This window comes from Podarcis vaucheri (assembly GCF_965113315.1).
Source record: "Podarcis vaucheri genome assembly, chromosome: 7".
NCBI lineage: Eukaryota > Metazoa > Chordata > Lepidosauria > Squamata > Lacertidae > Podarcis > Podarcis vaucheri.
The window spans coordinates 73,713,636-73,733,985 of NC_138765.1; the positions used below are offsets into that span (position 1 = coordinate 73,713,636).

The 20,350-nt window shown below is 43.3% G+C and overlaps 1 protein-coding gene and 1 long non-coding RNA gene across 9 annotated transcripts in view; one reads left to right on the forward strand and one right to left on the reverse strand.

Annotated features, from left to right (window-relative positions):
• Window positions 1-20,350, forward strand: part of MORN1 (MORN repeat containing 1) — a 133,380-nt gene that overhangs the window by 71,137 nt on the left and 41,893 nt on the right. The window contains exon 13 of one of the 7 annotated variants that reach the window (XM_082230126.1): window positions 400-688. The exons of the other annotated variants lie outside the window; for them this stretch is intronic. Within the exon in view, the coding sequence (XP_082086252.1) occupies window positions 400-568 (169 nt within the window). The 3' untranslated portion in view covers window positions 569-688. Of the gene's footprint in view, window positions 1-399; window positions 689-20,350 lie in introns of those variants that run through there. 7 annotated transcript variants of the gene reach the window in all.
• Window positions 472-9,615, reverse strand: LOC309536530. Of its 2 annotated transcripts, XR_014221580.1 has the most exons (4): window positions 8,838-9,615; window positions 4,645-4,789; window positions 4,440-4,480; window positions 472-575 (listed from the first exon to the last, which is right to left on the reverse strand). It is a non-coding gene; the product is annotated as an uncharacterized lncRNA (long non-coding RNA). The 2 variants fall into 2 exon arrangements; XR_014221579.1 differs by lacking the exon at window positions 4,440-4,480.

Below are 20,350 nucleotides of genomic sequence, written 5' to 3' on the forward strand. Positions count from 1 at the left end.
GTCCAACCACATCTGGAGTGCTGCTTTAGCCATGCATTAAGATCTGTAGGGGAGGCCCTACTAATAGTTCCATCCTTTACCTGAGTCACAATAGGGTCTTCTCAGTCATGGCTCTTTGATTTGTGGGATTCCCTCCTGCTGGAAATGCTCTCACTCGCCTCACTGATGTAATGTTCTGTTCAACATATGAGGGTTGACGAGTTGATTGTGGTGTTTCTTACGTATTGTGGTGATGCTGATTTTCTCTATGACATGCTTTCAGTTTGCGGTTTTATTTCTGATGTTTTATTTTTATTATTTTATTGTCAATTGTTCACTGCTCCAAGAACTTTTGTGGAAGGGTGGTCTGCAAATACAGTAAATAATAATTTCTCTTTCTCATATCTTCTTGCTTTCCAGCTCCTGCTTTCTCTTTTCTTTGATTGCAGGTTTGGTTGGGACTTTCTGTTTCTTTTTGTGTCTCTCAAAACAGAAGCAACTACAGCAACATGAAATTGGATTGTTTAAAGCATCTTTATTGTTCTCTTCCTCTGTGCACTTCAGGATGTGGTGTCCCTTTTATCCTTAAAATAACCCTGCAAAATAGTTAGGCAGAGAGTGAGAGAGCGCACCAAAGCATCACCTACTAAGCTTTGTGGCTTGAACCCAGGAATCTGCACTCTAAATCTAACCACTGGGCCATACTCAACCCTTTGTTTTACTACTTTCTGATGCTGCTGCAGTAGCATTCCTTTCCGTTTTGGCTGCAGAAAATATGGTATATTAGTGCAGTTAATTACTGTCAGAAGCACAAGCAATTTCCTAAGATTGTGAGGCACGTATTGCTGATAAGAACAGTTCAACAGTGGCACCAATTACTTTGCTGGGGGCTGAGGTCTTCAAGCAAAGTCTGGGCTGCTATCTCATCAGGGTGCTCTAGCTCTGAATTTCCTGCATCAAGCAAAGAGCCAGACTATATTAGTCTTCCTCAAGTTGGTGCCCTACAGATATTTTGAACTAGAATGGCCATCATCCTTGACCATTGGTCATGCTGGATGGGATTGATGGGAGTTTGGGTCCAAAATATGGAGGATATGGGGTTGGGGAATGTTTGACTAGATGTCCTAAAAGGTTCCCCCCAACTCTTTGGTTACCATCTAGTCCAGCATTCCCCAAACCCATATCCTCCATGACTCTCAGCAAGGACCTAATGAGCAGCTTGCCATGTATGTTTGTGAAAATTTTCTACCTTTTTACTATCTGGCCATCTCTCTGCAACAGTCCTTCGCCACCCAATTTAAGATCCTTTGTTTGGATGTTAAATAGAAAGCTCAGTTTTCAGATGCGAGGTGTAACCTCAAACTTCCCATAGCTTTTTACACAGCCTTAGCTGCATTTGCTGAAATTTGCTGCACTGTGTGGCTGGAACATGGAACAAGTGTGTGGGAGGGGTTGAAAAATGTAGAGATGAAAAAAATTGATCAAGCTTAAAGTGTGGCTTTTAACAAACAAGGGACACTTCAGATCACAGTGATTGGCAGTAGAGAAATTAATTCCTGGAGTGGGGACACACGAACATCACGTTTATGCCTACTGTGGTAAATACCTCTATGCACCTACTGAAATTCCAAGAATCTTAAAGAAGTGATCGCAGCTCAAGAACACCATCTCTCCCCCCACCCCATACCCAAATAGTAGCTTTGTTGGTTGTGGCTAGAAAGGAAGCCAGTTCCACAAAAGAAATGGAAACTAAGGTTTTGCAGTTTGAATTACATCTTATAGAAGCCGGCCAGCAGCATTATTCCGGACATCCCAGAGGTTTTTAATTCCCACTAACAGAGAGGGTCCTCTGGAGTACTTGACGACCCACTATGACCAGCTGGCTACACACTCTGATGATAAAATTTCTCAACTTTGGAGTGACCTTGACTCCACAGTTCTTGTAGTTTCAGATTTACCCAGTGCCAGAGTTGGTGGTGTGTTGTGGGATCAGTTTCAACTTTTGCAGTCAGCTGATGTGGACAAGGTGCTGCAGGTATGCAGTCTGGGGTTTCCCCGCGGATTTAGATTTGTCCTACTGAAGGCCCAGGTAGATACTCTGGCAAGAAGTGCCTTTTACCAACTGCACCTGCTACAACAGCTATGGCCGTTCCTGGGCGGGAAGAGCCTGACCACAGTAGTTCATGCATTGGTGCCTTAAATATTAGATCACAGCAATGTGCTTTACGTGAGGCTTCCCTTCCATTTGATCCAGAAGCTGCAGTTAGTGTATAATGCTGCAGCACAACTACTGACAGGAGTGAGACCTTGTCAGCATATAGCACCTCTACTCAGAGATCTGCACTGGTTGCTGATTTGCTACTGGGCCAAGTTTAAGTTGTTAATATTAGTATATAAAGGCATCAATTGCTTGGAGCCAGTTTACTTGTGGGATTGCCTTTCTTCGTATATGCCCACTCAACGGCTTTGATCTTTGGAACTTACACTGTTACAAGTGCCACACAATATTCATTATGCACTTGTAAGAAATGTATATTTTAGTGTGGCAGCCCCTATACTTCAGGAACCCTGCATATTGACATCAGGCAAATGCCTCACTGTAGTCTTTCTGGCAACTGTTTATAACATTTTTGTTTAGGCAAGCCTAGCCAAGCACATAGAAATTGATGTGTTTTCATATTTTTTTAGTTTGCAGCTGATTTTAATTGCTTTAAAAAAAATTACATGTTTTTAATTGATCATTTTAAAACTTATTGTCAGCCACTTATTGTTTCAATCAAATGGTATATAAATTTTGTTACATAAATAAGATTTTCTAGCTACGACATTATCTGTCACAGTCAGGTTCTCGTGTAGGGATGCTCTAGAAATTTGTTCTTCGCAAATTTTTATAATTGCCTTGAACTGATACACACATCCCAATCTAATCTCTGAATCAGAATGCAGTTCTCCAGATTTCACCTATGACTTTTGCAATGCTGTTCTCATATTTTTTTAAAAAAATTAACCCAAAATGCATATAAAAATGTGCACTTTAGGATAAATTACATTTGAAAATGCATTCTTTGAGAGTAAATTTAAAAATGGGTACTTTGTAATAATAATAATAATAATAATAATAATAATAATAATAAAGTTCAATAATACTTAAAATACCAAATTTTGTGTGGCACTCAGCAGGGAGGAGGATGGGGACAAAACTAGTATTAGCTGTTATCATTTCTGTCATTGGTTGTGGCTCCACCTACTGTTTGCCTCCTTGTACAGTGGTACCTCTGGTTAAGTACTTAATTTGTACCAGAGGTCCGTACTTAACCTGAAACTGTTCTTAACCTCAAGCACCACTTTAGCTAATGGGGCCTCCTGCTGCAGCCGCGCCGCTGGAGCACGATTTCTGTTCTCATCCTGAAGCAAAGTTCTTAACCCGAGGTACTATTTCTGGGTTAGCGGAGTCTGTAACCTGAAGCGTATGTAACCCGAGGTACCACTGTATTCTGCAATACCAGTTTGGGCATCAGCCCCCAGTGGACTACATCAGTTCTATAGCCACATCAAGTCTACCAGTCCTCTCTAAACAGCTTGCCAAGTCTTGTCAAGTTGTTGCTGAAGGGATCAACATATTTTTTCTAATATCCTCCTTCAGATCGCAAACAGGGACTCACATGACTGAATGCTCTGACATAAACAAGCAAAAAGCTTAGGCTTGAACCTTTCACTTTGATATACTTCATATGTAGGTGGAGGGAAGTTTTCTATGGAGAAGCATTCTGTCATGCATTGCAGGGGGTTTGGACTAGATGATCCTTGTGGTCCCTTCCAACTCTACAATTCTATGATTCTATTCATTTCCCTGTATGCCGTTTGGCAGACACTGGTACAGTAGGCGTTAACTTTGAGGCAGCTAGGCTGGAGCTAACTCCTCTAAACTTTCAAGTAGCACCGTTGTACACTGCTCCTAAGCCTTTGACAGGGTTAAGAACTTCGGAAGCTGCCTTACAATGCGTCTGACCAATGATTCTTCTAGTTTTATATATGTTAAAGGTAATGTAAGTTGAGTGGTGAACGTGCGCAACAACCAGAATAGGGAATTGGGCACGCTTTCCAGCCAATATGCATACTCTCCAACAGGCCTTGGGGAATGTGCACATCTCAATGGCACTTTGGAGAAATGTGCATGACTCCCTCTTCATGAACAGATTATCTGCATATTCTCTATGAAGCCTGGTAAATGTGCACAGGGAGCAGCTGCTATGCATATTAACTGTTCAACTTACATTGCGCCTAAGATATACAGTGACAAGCAGCAGCTCTGCAGGTTTTCAGATGGATGCCAGGATTGAATGTGGGACTTTGTTCATGCAAAAGTAGATCCTTTACGACTGATCTATGGTCCTTCCGAAAGGGTTAAAACTGTGCCATTTTCTTGTGCTGAAAGAAATCCCCTCCCCCATACACCTTACCTCCAGAATAGACCCAAAATATGAAGAATCAGCTCACAGATCTACAGAAACATAAGCAAATATTAGGAGTAATTGCAATTTTTTGATTCAGAGCAGGACAACAGCAGAACGATTAGTCATTACAGTTCACTTCACAAGAAGAATGAATGGCTGATGCAGCTACAATTATATTCCCTGCTCAGTGTGCGCACAAAAGGAAACTCACCAGGAAGATCTAATTAGTATCTCTTTAGCAGACACTACTTCTGTAGTAGCAGAAGTGAATGAAGAAGCCTCATTTTGGAGCAGGTGTCCAACTGGCTTTCCCTCTGTCTGTAAGGTGTACACAGGTACTTGGAGCTCTTGGTTTGCTTAATTAGGGAGACAAAGTAGTAATTTCCCTGATTTGTTTTACAGCAGTCTTACATCTGAAGGATCTCTGCTATTTATCACATCTAACACTTTTTCTCTCTGTAAGGTTACCTGCATTCATCATCTCAACAGCCCCATTAAGAAGATAATCATCATTTCCATTTGAGGAAAGATGGGCCATTATGCTGCACAGCATCCATGGGCACCCACCTCAATGAGAATTGCACTGTCGGTTTCTTTAGCTTTCAGACAGTTGGAGGAGTACTATAGGCTGCATTTTCACAGATTGATGCTATGTATTGATTTCACTTGCAGCAGGGGATGGGGAACCTTCTACAGCTACTGGTGGGTAGGACCCTAATGGAAAAGTAGGTGGAGCAGTGAATGCAGATTTTACCATCATGCAGAAGGCTAGTTTCTAAACACAATCACGCACCCCTTTCTTTCCTCCATCCAGGCAAGCAAGAAGCAATATCAGACTTCAAGGACACTTTGCAGCCAGACTAAAATAGGGAGGGTGCAAAGCAGAGTCAATGAGGGGTGTAGCCTGGGAACATTCTAAGGACCAGACAGAGAGGCCTGGAGGGCCACATATGCTCCCCCCCTCCAGACATTCCCTCGGGGCACCCACTAGAACTCTAGGTTAACCCTATACTTACCAAATATGCTGACAGTTAAAATGAAAATAAAGAATATTCCTATTTTATATACAATCAGACCAGGACAGTAAAATCTAATTCCTTTGTGACCGGCATAGGGGTACCTCTTTGACGTGCTGTACCCTAAGAATGTCTTGGACTGAACATGGCTGAATGTCATCTTGTAGTAGACCATACTATTCTGGATGTATGAGTGTATGACTTGTGGGATCCCAAAGCTTATTTTGGGGTGCATATTCCTAGGTCTTTATTTGCTGTCATCAGATGTCTTCACACATTCCTGAGTGTTGCACAAAAACAAAACAAAAAATCGACTGGAGAAAAGAATTGCATACCTTGAAAGGTATGGTAATATGATACAGGGTATTCAGAAACTTACTTTGGAGTTTGGGGACATATAAACCTTAGTTCTTTAAAAATGTTTTGATTGAGCTGCATTTTGAACTTTTGTGCAAATAAGGAACTATTAATCAACTTCAGTATTGTGTGAAATTCACACTTCTAGACCCCCACAAAAGGAACAGCAACATTTTATGTGTAGTACTCTCCTGAGTTCTTTACAGTATGGCTGTGGAATGTCTTCTAGAGAGGTGTTTGGAAACAGAAAAGGGGGTGGAGGGGTGGAGAGACACCATCAGTATCCTAAGAAGCAGAGCTGCCAAAATACTTCAGTTTTGCATAAACTGTTGTCCTTCTTCCCAATATTATAAATGAACCATGAGGATTCAGGCAAAATGTAGGGCTGCAAATGTGCTTAGTTGAGATAATACTCAACAGACGGAGGAGGCACAGAGAAGGAACATAGTGGAGAGAGTGAAAGAATCCATCAGCCCTAGACAGTAATAGAGGGGAAGGAATCAGGTTGCAATGGAATGTGGCTGGGAAGATAAAAATCATTGGAAGAGCTGTCATCTACTTAAAAAACCTACATGTAGATTAGCTAGGCAATGCAATGTGGCAATGGAAGCATCTGTCACCATAGAAAATGGATCAGGAATACAAAATACTTTTTTTAAAAGCACACCCACATTTGGAGAGATAAATGCGGAGTCAATAAATAAATGAGAAGGGGAGAAATGTAAATAATAGCATAAGTGCTATCTAAAAATCAAAAGAAGGAATGTAGAATATCAGGAAGTTTAGACAGGCTCCATCCAACCTTCTTTCTATCAATATTTCTTTTTCTTTTTCTTCCCCCTGACGTGCTTCAGGGCACATCAAGATTGCATAGGCTTGCGTGCTTCCAGTCTTCAGGTCAAAGAGCATTCTTAAGCATCCACCCTTACAGACTACCATTTAGAAACATCATTTTCTGTTGCTTGAAGTCCCTGATCATTCAGAGGTATGTCAGCTGACTACCTTTGATTTCCCAAACCTGCCAACTCATCAGCATCTCCTTTCTAAAAATTGTAAAATGAAAAGTTAGGCTACTGTAGACTGCTGGCTTTGGGGCCATCTGCAGCCATAGCTGAATCCTGATCTGGAGGCTGCAGTCCTTGGAAATAAAATTCTATTGATTAGACAATGGGTGAAGATCAGGCTCCACACCTGGCCAACCCAGAGGCTTCATTGTGGCTGCCAGTCACAGCAGCTGATGCTGCGTAAGAACATAAGAAGAACCATGCTGGATCAGGCCAAAGGTCCATCTAGTTCAGCATCCTAATCTCTCAGTGGCCAACCAGGAGCCACAACGGGAATACCAACAAGCCAGACATGAATGCAACAGCACTCTCCTTACCTATGATTCTCTATCCAGCGGTATTCAGAGGCCTCCAACAATGCAGGGAGAACATAGCCATTGTGGCCAGCAGTCATTACTGGCCTCACCTTCCATGAATTTGCCCAGTCCTCCTAAAGCTGTCCAAGTTGGTGGCCATCACTACCTCCCATGGAAGCAAATTCCACTGCTTAACCATGTGCTTTGTGAAGAAGTAATTTGGTGTGTCCTGAATCTTCCCACATTCATTGTTGTTGGATGCTCCTGGGTTTTTCGTATGAGCGGGAGAAAAACATTTCCCCGTCCGCTTTCTCCACACCATGTATGATGTTTTACATTTCTATCATGTCCCGTCTTATTTGCCTTTTCTCTAAAGTAAAAAATAAGAAGCCCCGAATGAGTATATCTTCATCTAAAAGGCTGTGGGCCTAGGAGGTGAGGGGACTGGGAGTTGCTATCACTCTCCATTACATTTGTGTCTGAAAGACTACACCCTCGGTATGTTCATTTGGTTCTCATTACTTTCCAGCTAAGGATGGAGTAAGCAGCCTAATCCTGTCACATTTCAGTTTTGCTGGAGTTCAGTCACAAGTCTGCCTTGTCCCGTTTTCTGCAGCCTTTTTTGTTTGTTTGTGGTTAAGAAAGCACAAAAAAATGCATTTAGATTTTACACATTTTGTACCTTCTCCATAAAATACACATTTAGGGGGGTGTTCAACTACGTTCTACTCAGAGTAGACCTATTGAAATAATAGACTTAAGCTAGTCATGTCCATTAATATTAATGGGTCTACTTTGAGTAGGATTAACATTGAATACAGCCCTTTGGATGTATTTTTTTTACGAGAAAGGTTTTTTAAATAATAATTATTATTATTTATGTAATAAAGTGCAAGGCTTCCAAGAAGAACTAAGAGAACCAAACCAGGGACAATTGCAACTTAATTCATATTAAGTATGTGTACATTCAGTATGTGTACAGTTACTACACCCAGCTCAATATATATAGTGAGATATATAAAGGTATATTTATACATTTTTTCATCAAAACTTTGTGAGCCCATAACATATATTGAGAAATAATCCTTTTTTTCTACAATCTTCTATAAAAACATACCATATTGACCAAAAACTGTCCTGCCTTTGACTTTGTTCTCTAGATGTAGCAAAGTACGTTGACTTTGCCCTCATATTTTGTCATTTTAAGGGTGTTGTTACCACCTATTAAAGTCCAACTTTTTTTTATTTGCCATAAACAGCATCCCAAACTCCAGTGAAGTTGGGGTTTGCCTTCCAATCCACAAGAAAGTTATTCTGACTGTTTCAGTCCCATGTGGAAAGCAAACTAAACCCATTCTTCTTCCAGCCCTAATTCCAGCCCTGCGCCTCAAAAGAGAAGAGAGAGCAGCTTGCTCACAAGAGGAGAGAATGAGGGCTGCCATTTTTCTCCAGGGTACCTGCTCTGGCTCTGTGAAGGCAAAAACACAGGCAAGAGCAACATCACAGGGCTGAGATTAAAAAAAAAAAAAAGGCTGGAAAACTGAGACCTCATGGAACCATTTTAGGGTTTGACTAACAATTCCTCCGCTGTTCTCTTGGTATCCGTCAATTCTAGTTGCTGCAGGGTCGTTGTTGTTGTTAATTAGGTATTTAATTACCTAATTTACATACCACTTATTTGCCAGTTGGTGGCTGCTGGAAAAGCAATGGACTAGTAGCTGTGAAACTGTGGACGAAGAAGGCCGCAGCCCCTCATGGCATTCAAAATGGCGTCTGCTTGTGGTGAAGGGTTGCAGAGTGCCATGAACTGTGGCCTAACCATGCCAAGGATGGGCTTCTGCAGCTGAGAAGCTGCTATGTCCCTCTCTGGGGGCAAGGAAAAGGAGGTGAGGAGAAATGTGGAGCTGTCTGATCTCCCACTCCTAGCCTGGGAAAGGGGGGCACAGGATACTGCGCCAGAAAAGAGGAAAGACTTGACACCTCAGGGATGCTGTTTTTGCTTGGGATTCAGCTCACCGCCAAAGCATGGCCCCAAGTCCCTGACTAAAATGGTGCCCCTCTCTCCACAAACAAACAAGCACCTGAAGCAAAATTTGAATTGTTTCGCAGTAGCTCCGGATGCCAGAACCCAGCCGACTGCTAAATCATTGGGGGCTGGTCTGGGAGCCGAGGGGAAATGTCACCACTAGGTGTTGTTCTTGCCTATCAAACCAATTTCCCAGAGGTAAAGACTGTCATAGAAGCTGCCTGATACTGAATCAGTCCATCTTGCTCAGTCCTGCCTACACTGGCTGGCAGCATCTCTCCAGGATTTCAGACAGGGAATCTTTCCTAGCCCTGCTTGGAGGTGCCAGGAACTGAACCCAGCGTCTCCTGCAAGCAAAGTACTTGCTCTGCCACGGAGCATGTGTGAGAACACCTCACTCCAGAACCCCTAAGAAGCAAAATTTATGGTAAGTTCACATTTTCCTGTTCCCTTGTGTGTCTGAAGATGGCACTGTGATCTTTGCATACACTGGGTTCAAGCCTGAGAGTAGCTGTGGGGAACCTTTTGGGCCCTCTAAATGTTGCTGTACTACAGCTCCCATCAGCATGGCTAATTTATATTATTATTTATTAAATTTGTATGCTGCCCTTCATCCAAAGATCAGTGGGCAGATTACAACATAAAAACCCTATCTATCTATCTATCTATCTATCTGTCTGTCTGTCTGTCTGTCTAAACATAACAGCAAAGTGATGACAGTCATTCTGTGTTGTTTGTTTCCAGCACTCGGTATTCTGACATTTCCACTGAGCTATCGCAGTTGATAGATCTGTATCCCACAATGTTTGCCAAATCCCCAGCTCAGCCTTCTAAGTGCCCATCGTAAGTGTGGAGTTGACGCCAGAGTCTAAATTTGATTGTGAGTTTAATTCATTTTGAACTGGCAGCTTGAATGAGAAACCTCTATAATCAATGCTAGTTCAATGTCTGGCCCAAAGTTTAAGGCACAGAGGTCGCCTTGTGCACTTGTAGCTGTCTCTTGCATTGATCTTCTTCCTTTATAACCTACAGTAAGCATGCCGTTTGGCTCATTTATTAACCTCACCTACATATCAATCTTCGCCTGCGATGGCAGTTCTTCCGTTATCATCTGGTAGATTTCAGACAATGGAAGTGATTGAAACAGGAACTCCCACATTCCTAGGAAGATTAAGAGTGACACATCACCCTGTAATTTTGGGAGTTGTGCAATGGTTGTTCATTTGCATCAGAAGGGTAGGTGTGGATTGTGTTGCATTGTTCCATGTTATATATATATATTTAAAAAGAGAAGAAAAATAACTTCTGAAATATCTTCTTTGACTCATAGATATTACATATTCCTAATAAGTTATGGTGGCATAATTTTAGAAGCAATAAGTTCTTTTCTCCAAACTAAAATGGAATGTCATTGCTATCTGCAAGGTTAAAGTTATGATGCCTTGTTGACTGTAGCTGCTGTACAGGAAGGGCCATAGAGCAGGAAGGGCCATAGAGCATCTGCTTTGCATTCAGAAAGTGCCAGGTTCAATTCTCGACATCTCCAGATAGAACTGAGAGAATCCACTCCTTGAAACTGGAGAGTTGCTGCCAGTCAGTGTCAGCAATATTGGGCTAGGTGGATGCAGATTAAGGCAGCTTCCTATGTTCTGAAAAGTTACTAGCCCCTGTCTTAATCTATTTTGGCCTTGTATTAGCAAAACCGATTTTCTTTTTAAAGTCTGTGGCTGTTGTCCAGAAGCTCACATGTGCCAGATCCATGTGAATGTGTTTTACTCACCCTTTTAGTCTCTTTTTTCCCAGCCTCCAAGTGAAATCCCTCCCCTCCCCATACATATTGACATAAGCCACTCTGTATACCAGGGGTAGCCAACATGGTACATTCCAGATGTTGTGAACTACAACTCCCATCATCTCTGACCCTAGGCCATGCTGGCTGGGGCTAATGGCAGTTGGAGTTCAGCAACATCAGGAGAGTCCACATTGTCCTATAAGATGGTATTATGGCATGAATCCACATTTCAGGATTTTCCGTGCTTTTCAGATCTGAGCTTCCAATTAAAATATTGTAAAGTAAGTTCAACACGTCCACAAACCATAACTCTGGTATCTACATTCAGAATCAATAAGAGTGTTGGCAGCTGGCTTTCTGTCAGGGTAGGCAATCATGACCCCAAGCCTCTTAGGGTTTTCCATGTTCAGGAAATCAAATGGAGAGAGAGAGAGAGAAGCAGAGAGCCTGCAAGCATAGCTGCATGCTCTAGCAGGAACGAGGTTTTATTGACAGAGTGACATTCCCAGTGAATTGAGATGTAAAATGCAGTTCCAAATGGACCATATTTATATCCTGGCACAAAGCCATTGCTCGATTGGTGTTACAATTTTGTTCTATGCAGCATGAGATATGGCCTCATGGAAGTCTGTTTCTGGTTGAACAGATGCACATGCCTTCTCCTTAAGACAGCCTTCTGAGTCTGATGCCCTCCAGATGTTGCTGGAATCCAGGTCTCATCAGACCCCAGACAGCAGGGCCAGTGGTCAGGGATGACAGGAATTGTAGTTCTGGTGGGATCAGGTTGAGGATGATAACAGTATTTCCTGCAGGGAATACCCCACCGATGGGCCCCATGCTGCAAGGAATCATGGTTAAATGAAGGTGGGTTGTAGTTGTTTGCATGTTCAGTGTGACATTACATTACCCAGAAAGTTCCATTTCTGAAAAGCACTGTTTTGGTAACAGGCCAATGAGGTCCATTTTGGTGATGCTTATGCCAAACCTTTTACAATTATACAATTTCAAACTTTTTGAGTCCACAGCTCAAAATGCGCATGGGACATGACTTAGTTGATGATCTAGATAAGCCCTGCGATGTCCCAATGGGATATATGGAAGAAAGCAGCCTCTTAAGAATGCAGGGGCCAATCCATGTAGTCATGACTAAGTTTCTTTTGGCATGGCAACGGCATTTTCCTAGGCTGCACACACCATTTGAAAAGCATGCATGTTTAAGACACGAGTCACAGCCGAATGGAAAATTGGCACATGCAGTCCCCAAGACATACCTTTTTTTTGCCCCCTCCTTTGAAATATATTTTAGAAAAGAAAAAAGATTGCCATCCTTATTTTCATATATTGTTTTAAGTAAATTGAACTCAGCTGTGGCAGCTGAGGGCATTTGTTGTTTTTCCATAGCAAAGATTGCTAAGCATCAGAGCAAAATGTGGAGCCAATAAAAGAAAAAGTCATCTCAGTGAGTTTCATGCTGCCATCTTACTTTACTTTTAAAAATGTGATCGCCCCCTGCCCCACTCTTTCACACACACAGAGCTAAGCCATCTGATTCAGGCGGAGAAATGCTTTGTGCCTATGGAATTTCTGTAATGTGGTCAAAAACATAGCAAGTTCCCAAATTATTTTATTCTGGCAGCTGCTGCCTCTGATGAAAGTTGGTTTAGTGAGCATAGGGTGGGAAGGGGAAAGCCTTGCAGGGCCGGTGTGGTGTAGTGCAGACTTTTCCAACCTTGGATCCTATGGCTTTTTTGGACTGCAACTCTCATCAGCCCCAGCCAGCAACTCTGAAACAACCCCAGGGCCCTAGGTTGGGAAAGGCTGGTGTTGCAGATAAGTTGTCAGGCAAAAACAGTGAGCTCTGTGCTCCTCTATTCACCACTCAGCCACAAAGCTGTGTTATGTTGGGCCAGTTGCTGTCTCTTAGCCTAACCTACCTCACTGGTAGCACCTTAAAGACCAACTAAGTTAGTTCTTGGTATGAGCTTTCGTGTGCATGCACACTTCTTCAGATACACTGAAACAGAAGTTGCCAGATCCTTCTATATAGTGAGAAGGTGGGGAGGGGTATTACTCAGAAGGGTGGTGGGAATGGGAGATTGGCAGATAGCTGAGATGAGTCTGTTGACGACTCTTAACGACTGTAATAGGTCTTACAGGAAAAGGCAGGGGGTGAGAAGGTGAAAAATGGCTTAGTCATGTATAATGAGATAAGAATCCAATGTCTTTGTTCAGACCAGGTCTCTCCATGGTTTTAAGTTTGATAATGAGTTGCAATTCAGCAGTTTCTCTTTCCAGTCTATTTCTGAAATTCCTTTGTAGGAAAACAGCTACTTTGAGATCTTGTATAGAATGTCCTGGGAGATTGAAGTGTTCTCCTACTGGTTTCTCTGTTTTGTGATTCTTGATGTCTGATTTATGTCCGTTTATTCTTTGGCGTAAGGTTTGGCCTGTTTGTCCAATATAGAGGGCTGAAGGACACTGTTGGCATTTGATGGCATACACAATGTTAGATGGTGAGCAATTAAATAGTCCCGAGATGGTATGTGTGATGTTGTTGGGGCCAGTAATGGTGTTGTCCGGGTGTATGTGGCAGCAAAGTTGGCATCTGGGTTTATTGCAGGCTCTGGTGCCGGTGTCCGTGTTAAGTCTGGTTGTAGTATTATTGTGGGTTAGGAGTTGTTTAAGATTGGGTGGCTGTCTGTAGGCAATGAAAGGTCTTCCTCCTAGAGCTTGAGAAAGAGAACTGTCATTGTCCAGGAGAGGTTGTAGATCTCTGATGATGCGTTGTACTGTTTTAACTTGGGAGCTGTATGTGATGACTAGAGGTGTTCTGTTATTTTCTTTTTTGGGTCTGTCTTGCAGCAAGTTCTCTCTGGGTATCAGTCTGGCTCTGTTGATCTGTTGTCTAACTTCATCTGCTGGGTATTCTAGTTCTAAAAAGGTTTGCTGTAGAAACCCTGGAGAGTTGCTGCCAGTCAGTGTGGACAAAAGTGTGATAAAAAGACCAATGTTCTGACTTCATATAAGGCACCTTCCCGTGTTCCTAAAGGATTGCATAATCAGTATTTGTGTGGACGCGCAACACAAGTTAGCATTTTGCAGCACTTGCTGAGGCCCACATCACAGCAGGGCCCCCAATGTTGACCTCAGAGCATCCCTGATCCTGCCTCTGCTTGCCTGGAGAGCCACTGCCAGTCAGTGTAGGCAACACTGAGCTAGATGGATCAATAGCCTGACTTCGTATTAGGCAGGCTCCTGTGTTCCTTGGTCTGGCCCCAGCCCCAAGGATTTCGGGTACAACTGTCCACAATCCCAGCCCAGCTCTTAACAGCGACAGAGGAAATATTGTCTCTTCAACATGCTTATTCTCAGCAGCCTTTAATTACCTGTTTTGTCTTGGGGAAAATGCTGCCACTTGCAGAACCCAGTCGAGCACCAAAGCCTAATCCAATCAGCTTGATGATGTATGCAAAAAAGAAAAAAAATCCCTGGAAAATGACCTTGTGCATAATTACTCATTTGACGACTGTTAGCGAATGACACAAACGGAATCCGACACACATTGTAAGGCATTAATGAGTGCTTTCCTCCTCTTTCTCCCCCTCTCCCATGCTCTTCTTGCACAGAAAAAAAATGTTTTAATTAAGACTTCCTTGATTAGTCATTTAATCAGTCATTAGGCCAATACAGATGGAGTCAATTATTTTTTTAACACTTGAATAGTTACTTGATGCTACTGCAAAACGATGCACACATTTATTTATTTTATTTTATGTTGGATCCTCAGCCATTGCGTTGCAGTAGATGGGACAGTAACAATATCTGTTCTGGAAAGCTGAGCTCCAATCTACTGTTGTTATCAGTGATGTGGCTGCAAGTCACCCAAACACGGCTTCACTTCCAAACCCAGGAGTGGTGGCGGTGTTGGTGGTGGTAGTGGTAGTAGTAGTAGAATAAGGGCTGGAGTCAGACATTGTTCAGCAACAAAAACAAAAAATCACTAGAGGCCAGGGCAGTTAAATCTTTATTCATGGAAACACACCACAGCTCAGGCCTAGTGGTCTCAGCATCTCTTTCTAGGAGTTGCCCCACTGAAGCAGTTGCGGGGAGAGCATTCTACAAACAGGGAACTGCCACTGTGAAGGCCCTGTCATGGGTCAACACCAACCAGGCAGACCACAGTGGTGGCACCACCAAGACTCACCTGCTGATAGGTAAAGGTAAAGGAACCCCTGACCATTAGGTCCAGTCGTGTCCGACTCTGGGGTTGCGGCGCTCATCTTGCTTTATTGGCCGAGGGAGCCGGTGTACAGCTTCCAGGTCATGTGGCCAGCAGGACTAAGCCGCTTCTGGCGAACCAGAGCAGTGCACGGAAACGCCGTTTACCTTCCCACCGGAGCGGTACCTATTTATCTACTTGCACTTTGACGTGCTTTCGAACTGCTAAGTTGGCAGGAGCTGGGACCGAGCAATGGGAGCTCACCCCGTCGCGGGGATTTGAACCACCGACCTTCTGATCGGCAAGTCCTAGGCTCTGTGGTTTAACCCACAGTGCCACCCGCATCCCACCCGCGTCCTGCTGATAGTAAGGTCCGATAAAGGGCTCTTTTCAATACTTGGGTCCCAAGCCATTTAGGTATGTTAGTACTTATACATTGAATTAGGCCTGGTAGTTCACTGGCAGCAGCGTAGCACTTTCAAGACCAATGACTCACAGTCCTATGAAGCTGCCCTGCTAACCAGCCTAGCAGCCACTTTAGATACACCAGGTTTAGACACCAGGCCATCTCCAAGGGCAGCTCCACATACAGTGCATTGCAGTAGTCCAGAAAAATGACTCATTGCCAATCATCCTCTATCATAGAATGTTTGGATTGGAAATAACCTTAGAGATAATCTAGCCCAATCACTTACTCAGCATGGGATGCAAATACAGCATCCCTGATTGATGGCCATCCAGCTGCTGCTTAAATACCTCCAGCGAAGGAGAGCTCACCACTCCTCAAGGCAATCTGTTCCACTGTCATGCAACTCTAGCTGAAATATGCTTCCCTGCAGTTTCCATCCATTTTTTCCACCTAGTTCTGCCCTCTGGAGCAACAAACAACAAGTCTTCCCCATCCTTCTGCATGGCAACCCTTCAGATACTGTTAATCTGCAAGATATAGAGACTAAGAGGACCACTCTACTTAAACACTGGTTCACTTCAGCCGTAGTATTTTGTTCAGAACTGTGGAGTGTCTTCTGGCATATGTAAAGACTAACAGGTTCATGGCTGATGCTATCATGAGTCTTTCTGAGGCAGTCCTCTTAAGCGGCACTCTGGGCGGGATGGCAGATTTGGATCTGAGTTCCCCACCTGCCTCCCTGCTTCCTCCCTGCTTACTTGCAGTGGTGACACTCCCTCTGGGGGCAGGGGGCAGTTTCTTCATCCATTTCTATCCTCCATTCAGCAAGTACTCACCTTATCCCCAAGACCCTTGGAGTCCCTTCCAACCCTACAGTTCTATGATTCTATGATAATATGGCTCTTCCATTCTGCCAGCCTCTCCCTCTCTCCTTTGCACCATGGCTTACCAGCTGGAGACTGAAGCCGCTCACTTACAAAGCCGAGAGCAGCACGGGACTTGTGAGTTAGTGGTTTGATGGAGGTACAGAAAGGAAGGGAAAGGAAGGTACCATGAAACGAGGAAGAGAAATGCTGTTGTGTGCAGTGTGCAAGGTTTCTGCTTCTAATCTATCTTAACAGGGTGCCAGAAGAGCAAGTTGTAAAGTACTTTGTACACACAGGAAAAATGCTACTAAGGGAAATGTTAGTGGACAGTACCAGATGCCACAGAGGAAGTGTACAAAAAAGTAGCCAATAATTCATCTCCCCATTTGCTCACCCATGAGCGGCACTTGTTGTTTGCAGATGCCCATCTGCTGTGTTCTTGTTTCTGAACAAAAATACAAAAAAAAAGTTGCATTTTTAGTTGTCTGTTGATTCTGGATTCTTATCCCTCCCCTCCCTTTTCCATCTTTCTGGGCATATGTGGCATTTAAAAAAGAATTCAGAAACAAAATTGTAGATCGATCCCCACATCTTTTTCATATACACATCTCCTCACCAGTGGTTTTTCCAGCAGTTTTAAATTCTTTTAAAGGGAGATTCTGTTGCCTGAATCTGGTCCTTCTGCATACAAAGCATTACCACACTGAACTATCTTACCTTATTTTGTTATTTAAGGTATTTTTATACTGCCCTTCCAACAAATATTCCCATAGTGGTTTATTTAATTCTACCCAGAGAACATTCTTCCCCAAATTTGTGCCCTCTAGATGTTTTGAACTACAGCTTCTACATGCTCCAGCCAGTCTGACTGGTGGTCAGAATTGTTAGGACCAACGCACCTGAAGGGTGCCTGGGTGAGAAAGACCACCACAGATTATGTACCCTTCCACTTTTTCCTAGGTTATATACTGTAAGTGGATGTATGAGGTACAGGTGGTCTTGCGTTTTGGCAGGGAGCTAGCCAAAATGGCATTTTCGTCTCTTCCAAACACATGATTAAGGCACTGCAGGTATCCCCCCCCCTAAACTTGCGCACAGTCGACTTGTGTGTGACCTCGTATATTGTGTGGTGCCTGGAAATAAATAATGTAATTCATACCAGGAATGCAGGGAGAGAGCTGGAGAATTGTGGCTCATGAGGAAACCCTGCCCAGATCCTGAAGAGTGAGGGCGGAGAAGAGACTGGAGGCACAACGGGGTTTGTTTAGGCTGCTCAGCCTCCCCACCTAACTGCTGATGCGTGCAGTAGTACAGCAGGAGCAGCCACTTTTCTGCACATCTTTTAGCCTCCAGCCAGCCACAGAGCTTCAATTCCCATTGTGGATATTTTTGGTATAATATTTTTGAGATGGATTGGAGAGAAAGTGGGAGAGAGGGCATTTAAAGGGTGTTTAGAGGGTGCTCCCCACTTACACGATTTTCACTTATGTGCGCAGGGCACACATAAATGGGTATTTTCGACTAGGGCTACACACAGCGCCCCTCCCTTCCTTCACTGGACCTTCATCTCCCACCCAAAGGTGTAGGAAAAATTTCTGTGACTTTCATGGGCTCCCTCTTTCAGGTGGGTGTGATACTTACAATTTGAGAAGGTGGCCGGATGGTCTTCCCACCTTTTTTTCTTACAACATTGAGCAAAATAATGCCACTATGTGATGGGCCCCTGGAGGAACCTATCTTTTTTCTCTGTGCGTTGCTGCTGGGAAACACATTACACCATCCCATAATGGCATTCCCAGGGTCAATGTGGCGTTTGCCACAGTCATTCTTAAGAGATGCCTAACCCAACCAACAGTTGGCTTACCTTTGTTTAACCAAGTTAATGACTGCTGTGGACCTTGAAACACTAAGTATTACTATCACCAAAGCTGTCATTGCTGTTTTTTCCATTAGATGAAAAGTAGCTTTGATTATTAGGAAATATTTATAAGATGAACATCTTTATACACCCGTTCCATATAGGGACATTCTGAATGAGAGCCATTGCGCTGGGCTTAAGATCAGAGCTTTCCAAATTTTTCATGTTGGTGACACACTTTTAAACATGCATCATTTTGCGACACAGTAATTCAGTTTTACTAGTGAACTGGAGGTCAAACTAACCCTTTTCCAGCCCCAGTAAGAGCGCGGGGAGTGTTTGCACAACACACCTATGCACTGCAGCCAACACACTAACATGTTGTGACACACAGGTTGGAAAGTTCTGGTTTAGAGTATTGGACTAAGACATGGGAGACTAGGTTTCAAATCCCTGCTTATCCATTAAGTTCACTTGGTGGACTTTGGGCCAGACACAGTCTCTCAGCCTTGTCTACTTGCTGTGTATGCCACCTTGAACTGCTTGCAGGAAAGGTGCGATATAAATGTCATAAATACATAAATGAACATTCTCAAGTCCTGGATCTCCATGAATTAAAAAAGCCTGGTGGAAAGAGAATGCAAGACTGGTCTTCATTCAGACAGGGCTTCCTTGAGCTAGGAGTGAGCAGAGAGCTGTTTTGTGGCTGGATGTTGAAAAAGAAAAGCATTTAACTGTGCAGTGCTACACATGTCTTCTCAAAAGTAATTGCGTGTAGAAATCAGCCTAACAATGATGTCCTACGTGTGTTTTCTCAGAAGTAAGCCACATTAAATTCATGGTGGCTTACTCCCAGTATAGGATTTCAGCCTAAAGTTTGCAAACACACCCACACATAACCCCTGCAAATACTCATCCAAAATAATCTGCCTTTAGCAATGGAAGCTTAATGGAAGCAACTTCTGCTTTATTGCAGTGACTTTGTCCACTCTGAAGAAGTACTTTAAGGAGCTGTCCAACTTTTAAGATTTCCCTGGCCTACCACGACATCCAAGACCCTGCCATGTCATAATTTTTTCCCCCTTGGGCGTGTCATTTTCATAGGAGTTTGAAGGAAGGAGGAATAATAGAATGTGTGTATCTCCTGCCTTTATATACTTTTCTTAAGAAAAAAAAGGTTTTAAGATTTGAAAAATGAGCCCTGTCTTGTCTGAGCAAGGAATAATAAATAAAAGCAGGTGTGAAGGGTTGGAATCGAAAACAGATGGATATGAAGGATGTGATCCGACTTCCCTACAGCTTCAGTCTTTAATCCCTGTGGCTTAGTGTGAATACTTCCCCCCTGATGCAATGCAGAAATAATAAATGGAGCAGAGCATATGGAGTGTGTGGGGGGGTCTCTTAATGGCTGAACAAGGGGGCAGGGATTGGGAGGGGTGGTGGATGAAGTTAACCCTTTCAGAGGCAGCTGCTCTGATTCCCTCCTCTATGCAGCCCCCTTCCTGGTGTGCCCCTGGCCATAATTATATAACACAAAAGCTGTAGAGTGAGGAAAGAGGAAGAACCTTCATGAGGAAAACAGGCATTGGAAGCAACAGAAGCACTGTAATACTTTACTTCCTTATTGTTTATATTTCATGGACTGAACACTAGTGCACAAGCATGAAGGTTCTCCTACCTTGATCTTGAGAGCCAGTGTGGTATAGTTGTTAGACTAGAATCAGTGAGACCCAGATTCAAATCCCCTACTCAGTCACAAAGCTCAGTGGGAGACTTTAGGCTAGTCACCATCTTGCAGACTAATCTGCTTTATAGCACTGTCGGGAGGATAAATTGTATTGGTCTCTACAGCCACAGCAGGTGCTGTGGTTTGACTTCACCGCTGAAGGTACACTCTTCCATTATGTCCTTTATGTCCCAAGAAAGACAGATGCCACCCAGCCTTGCATCTTCCTTTTGAAGGAAGTGGCTGGAGTCCTGGGACAGGGCAGAGAAACAGGCACTTCTGAGAATG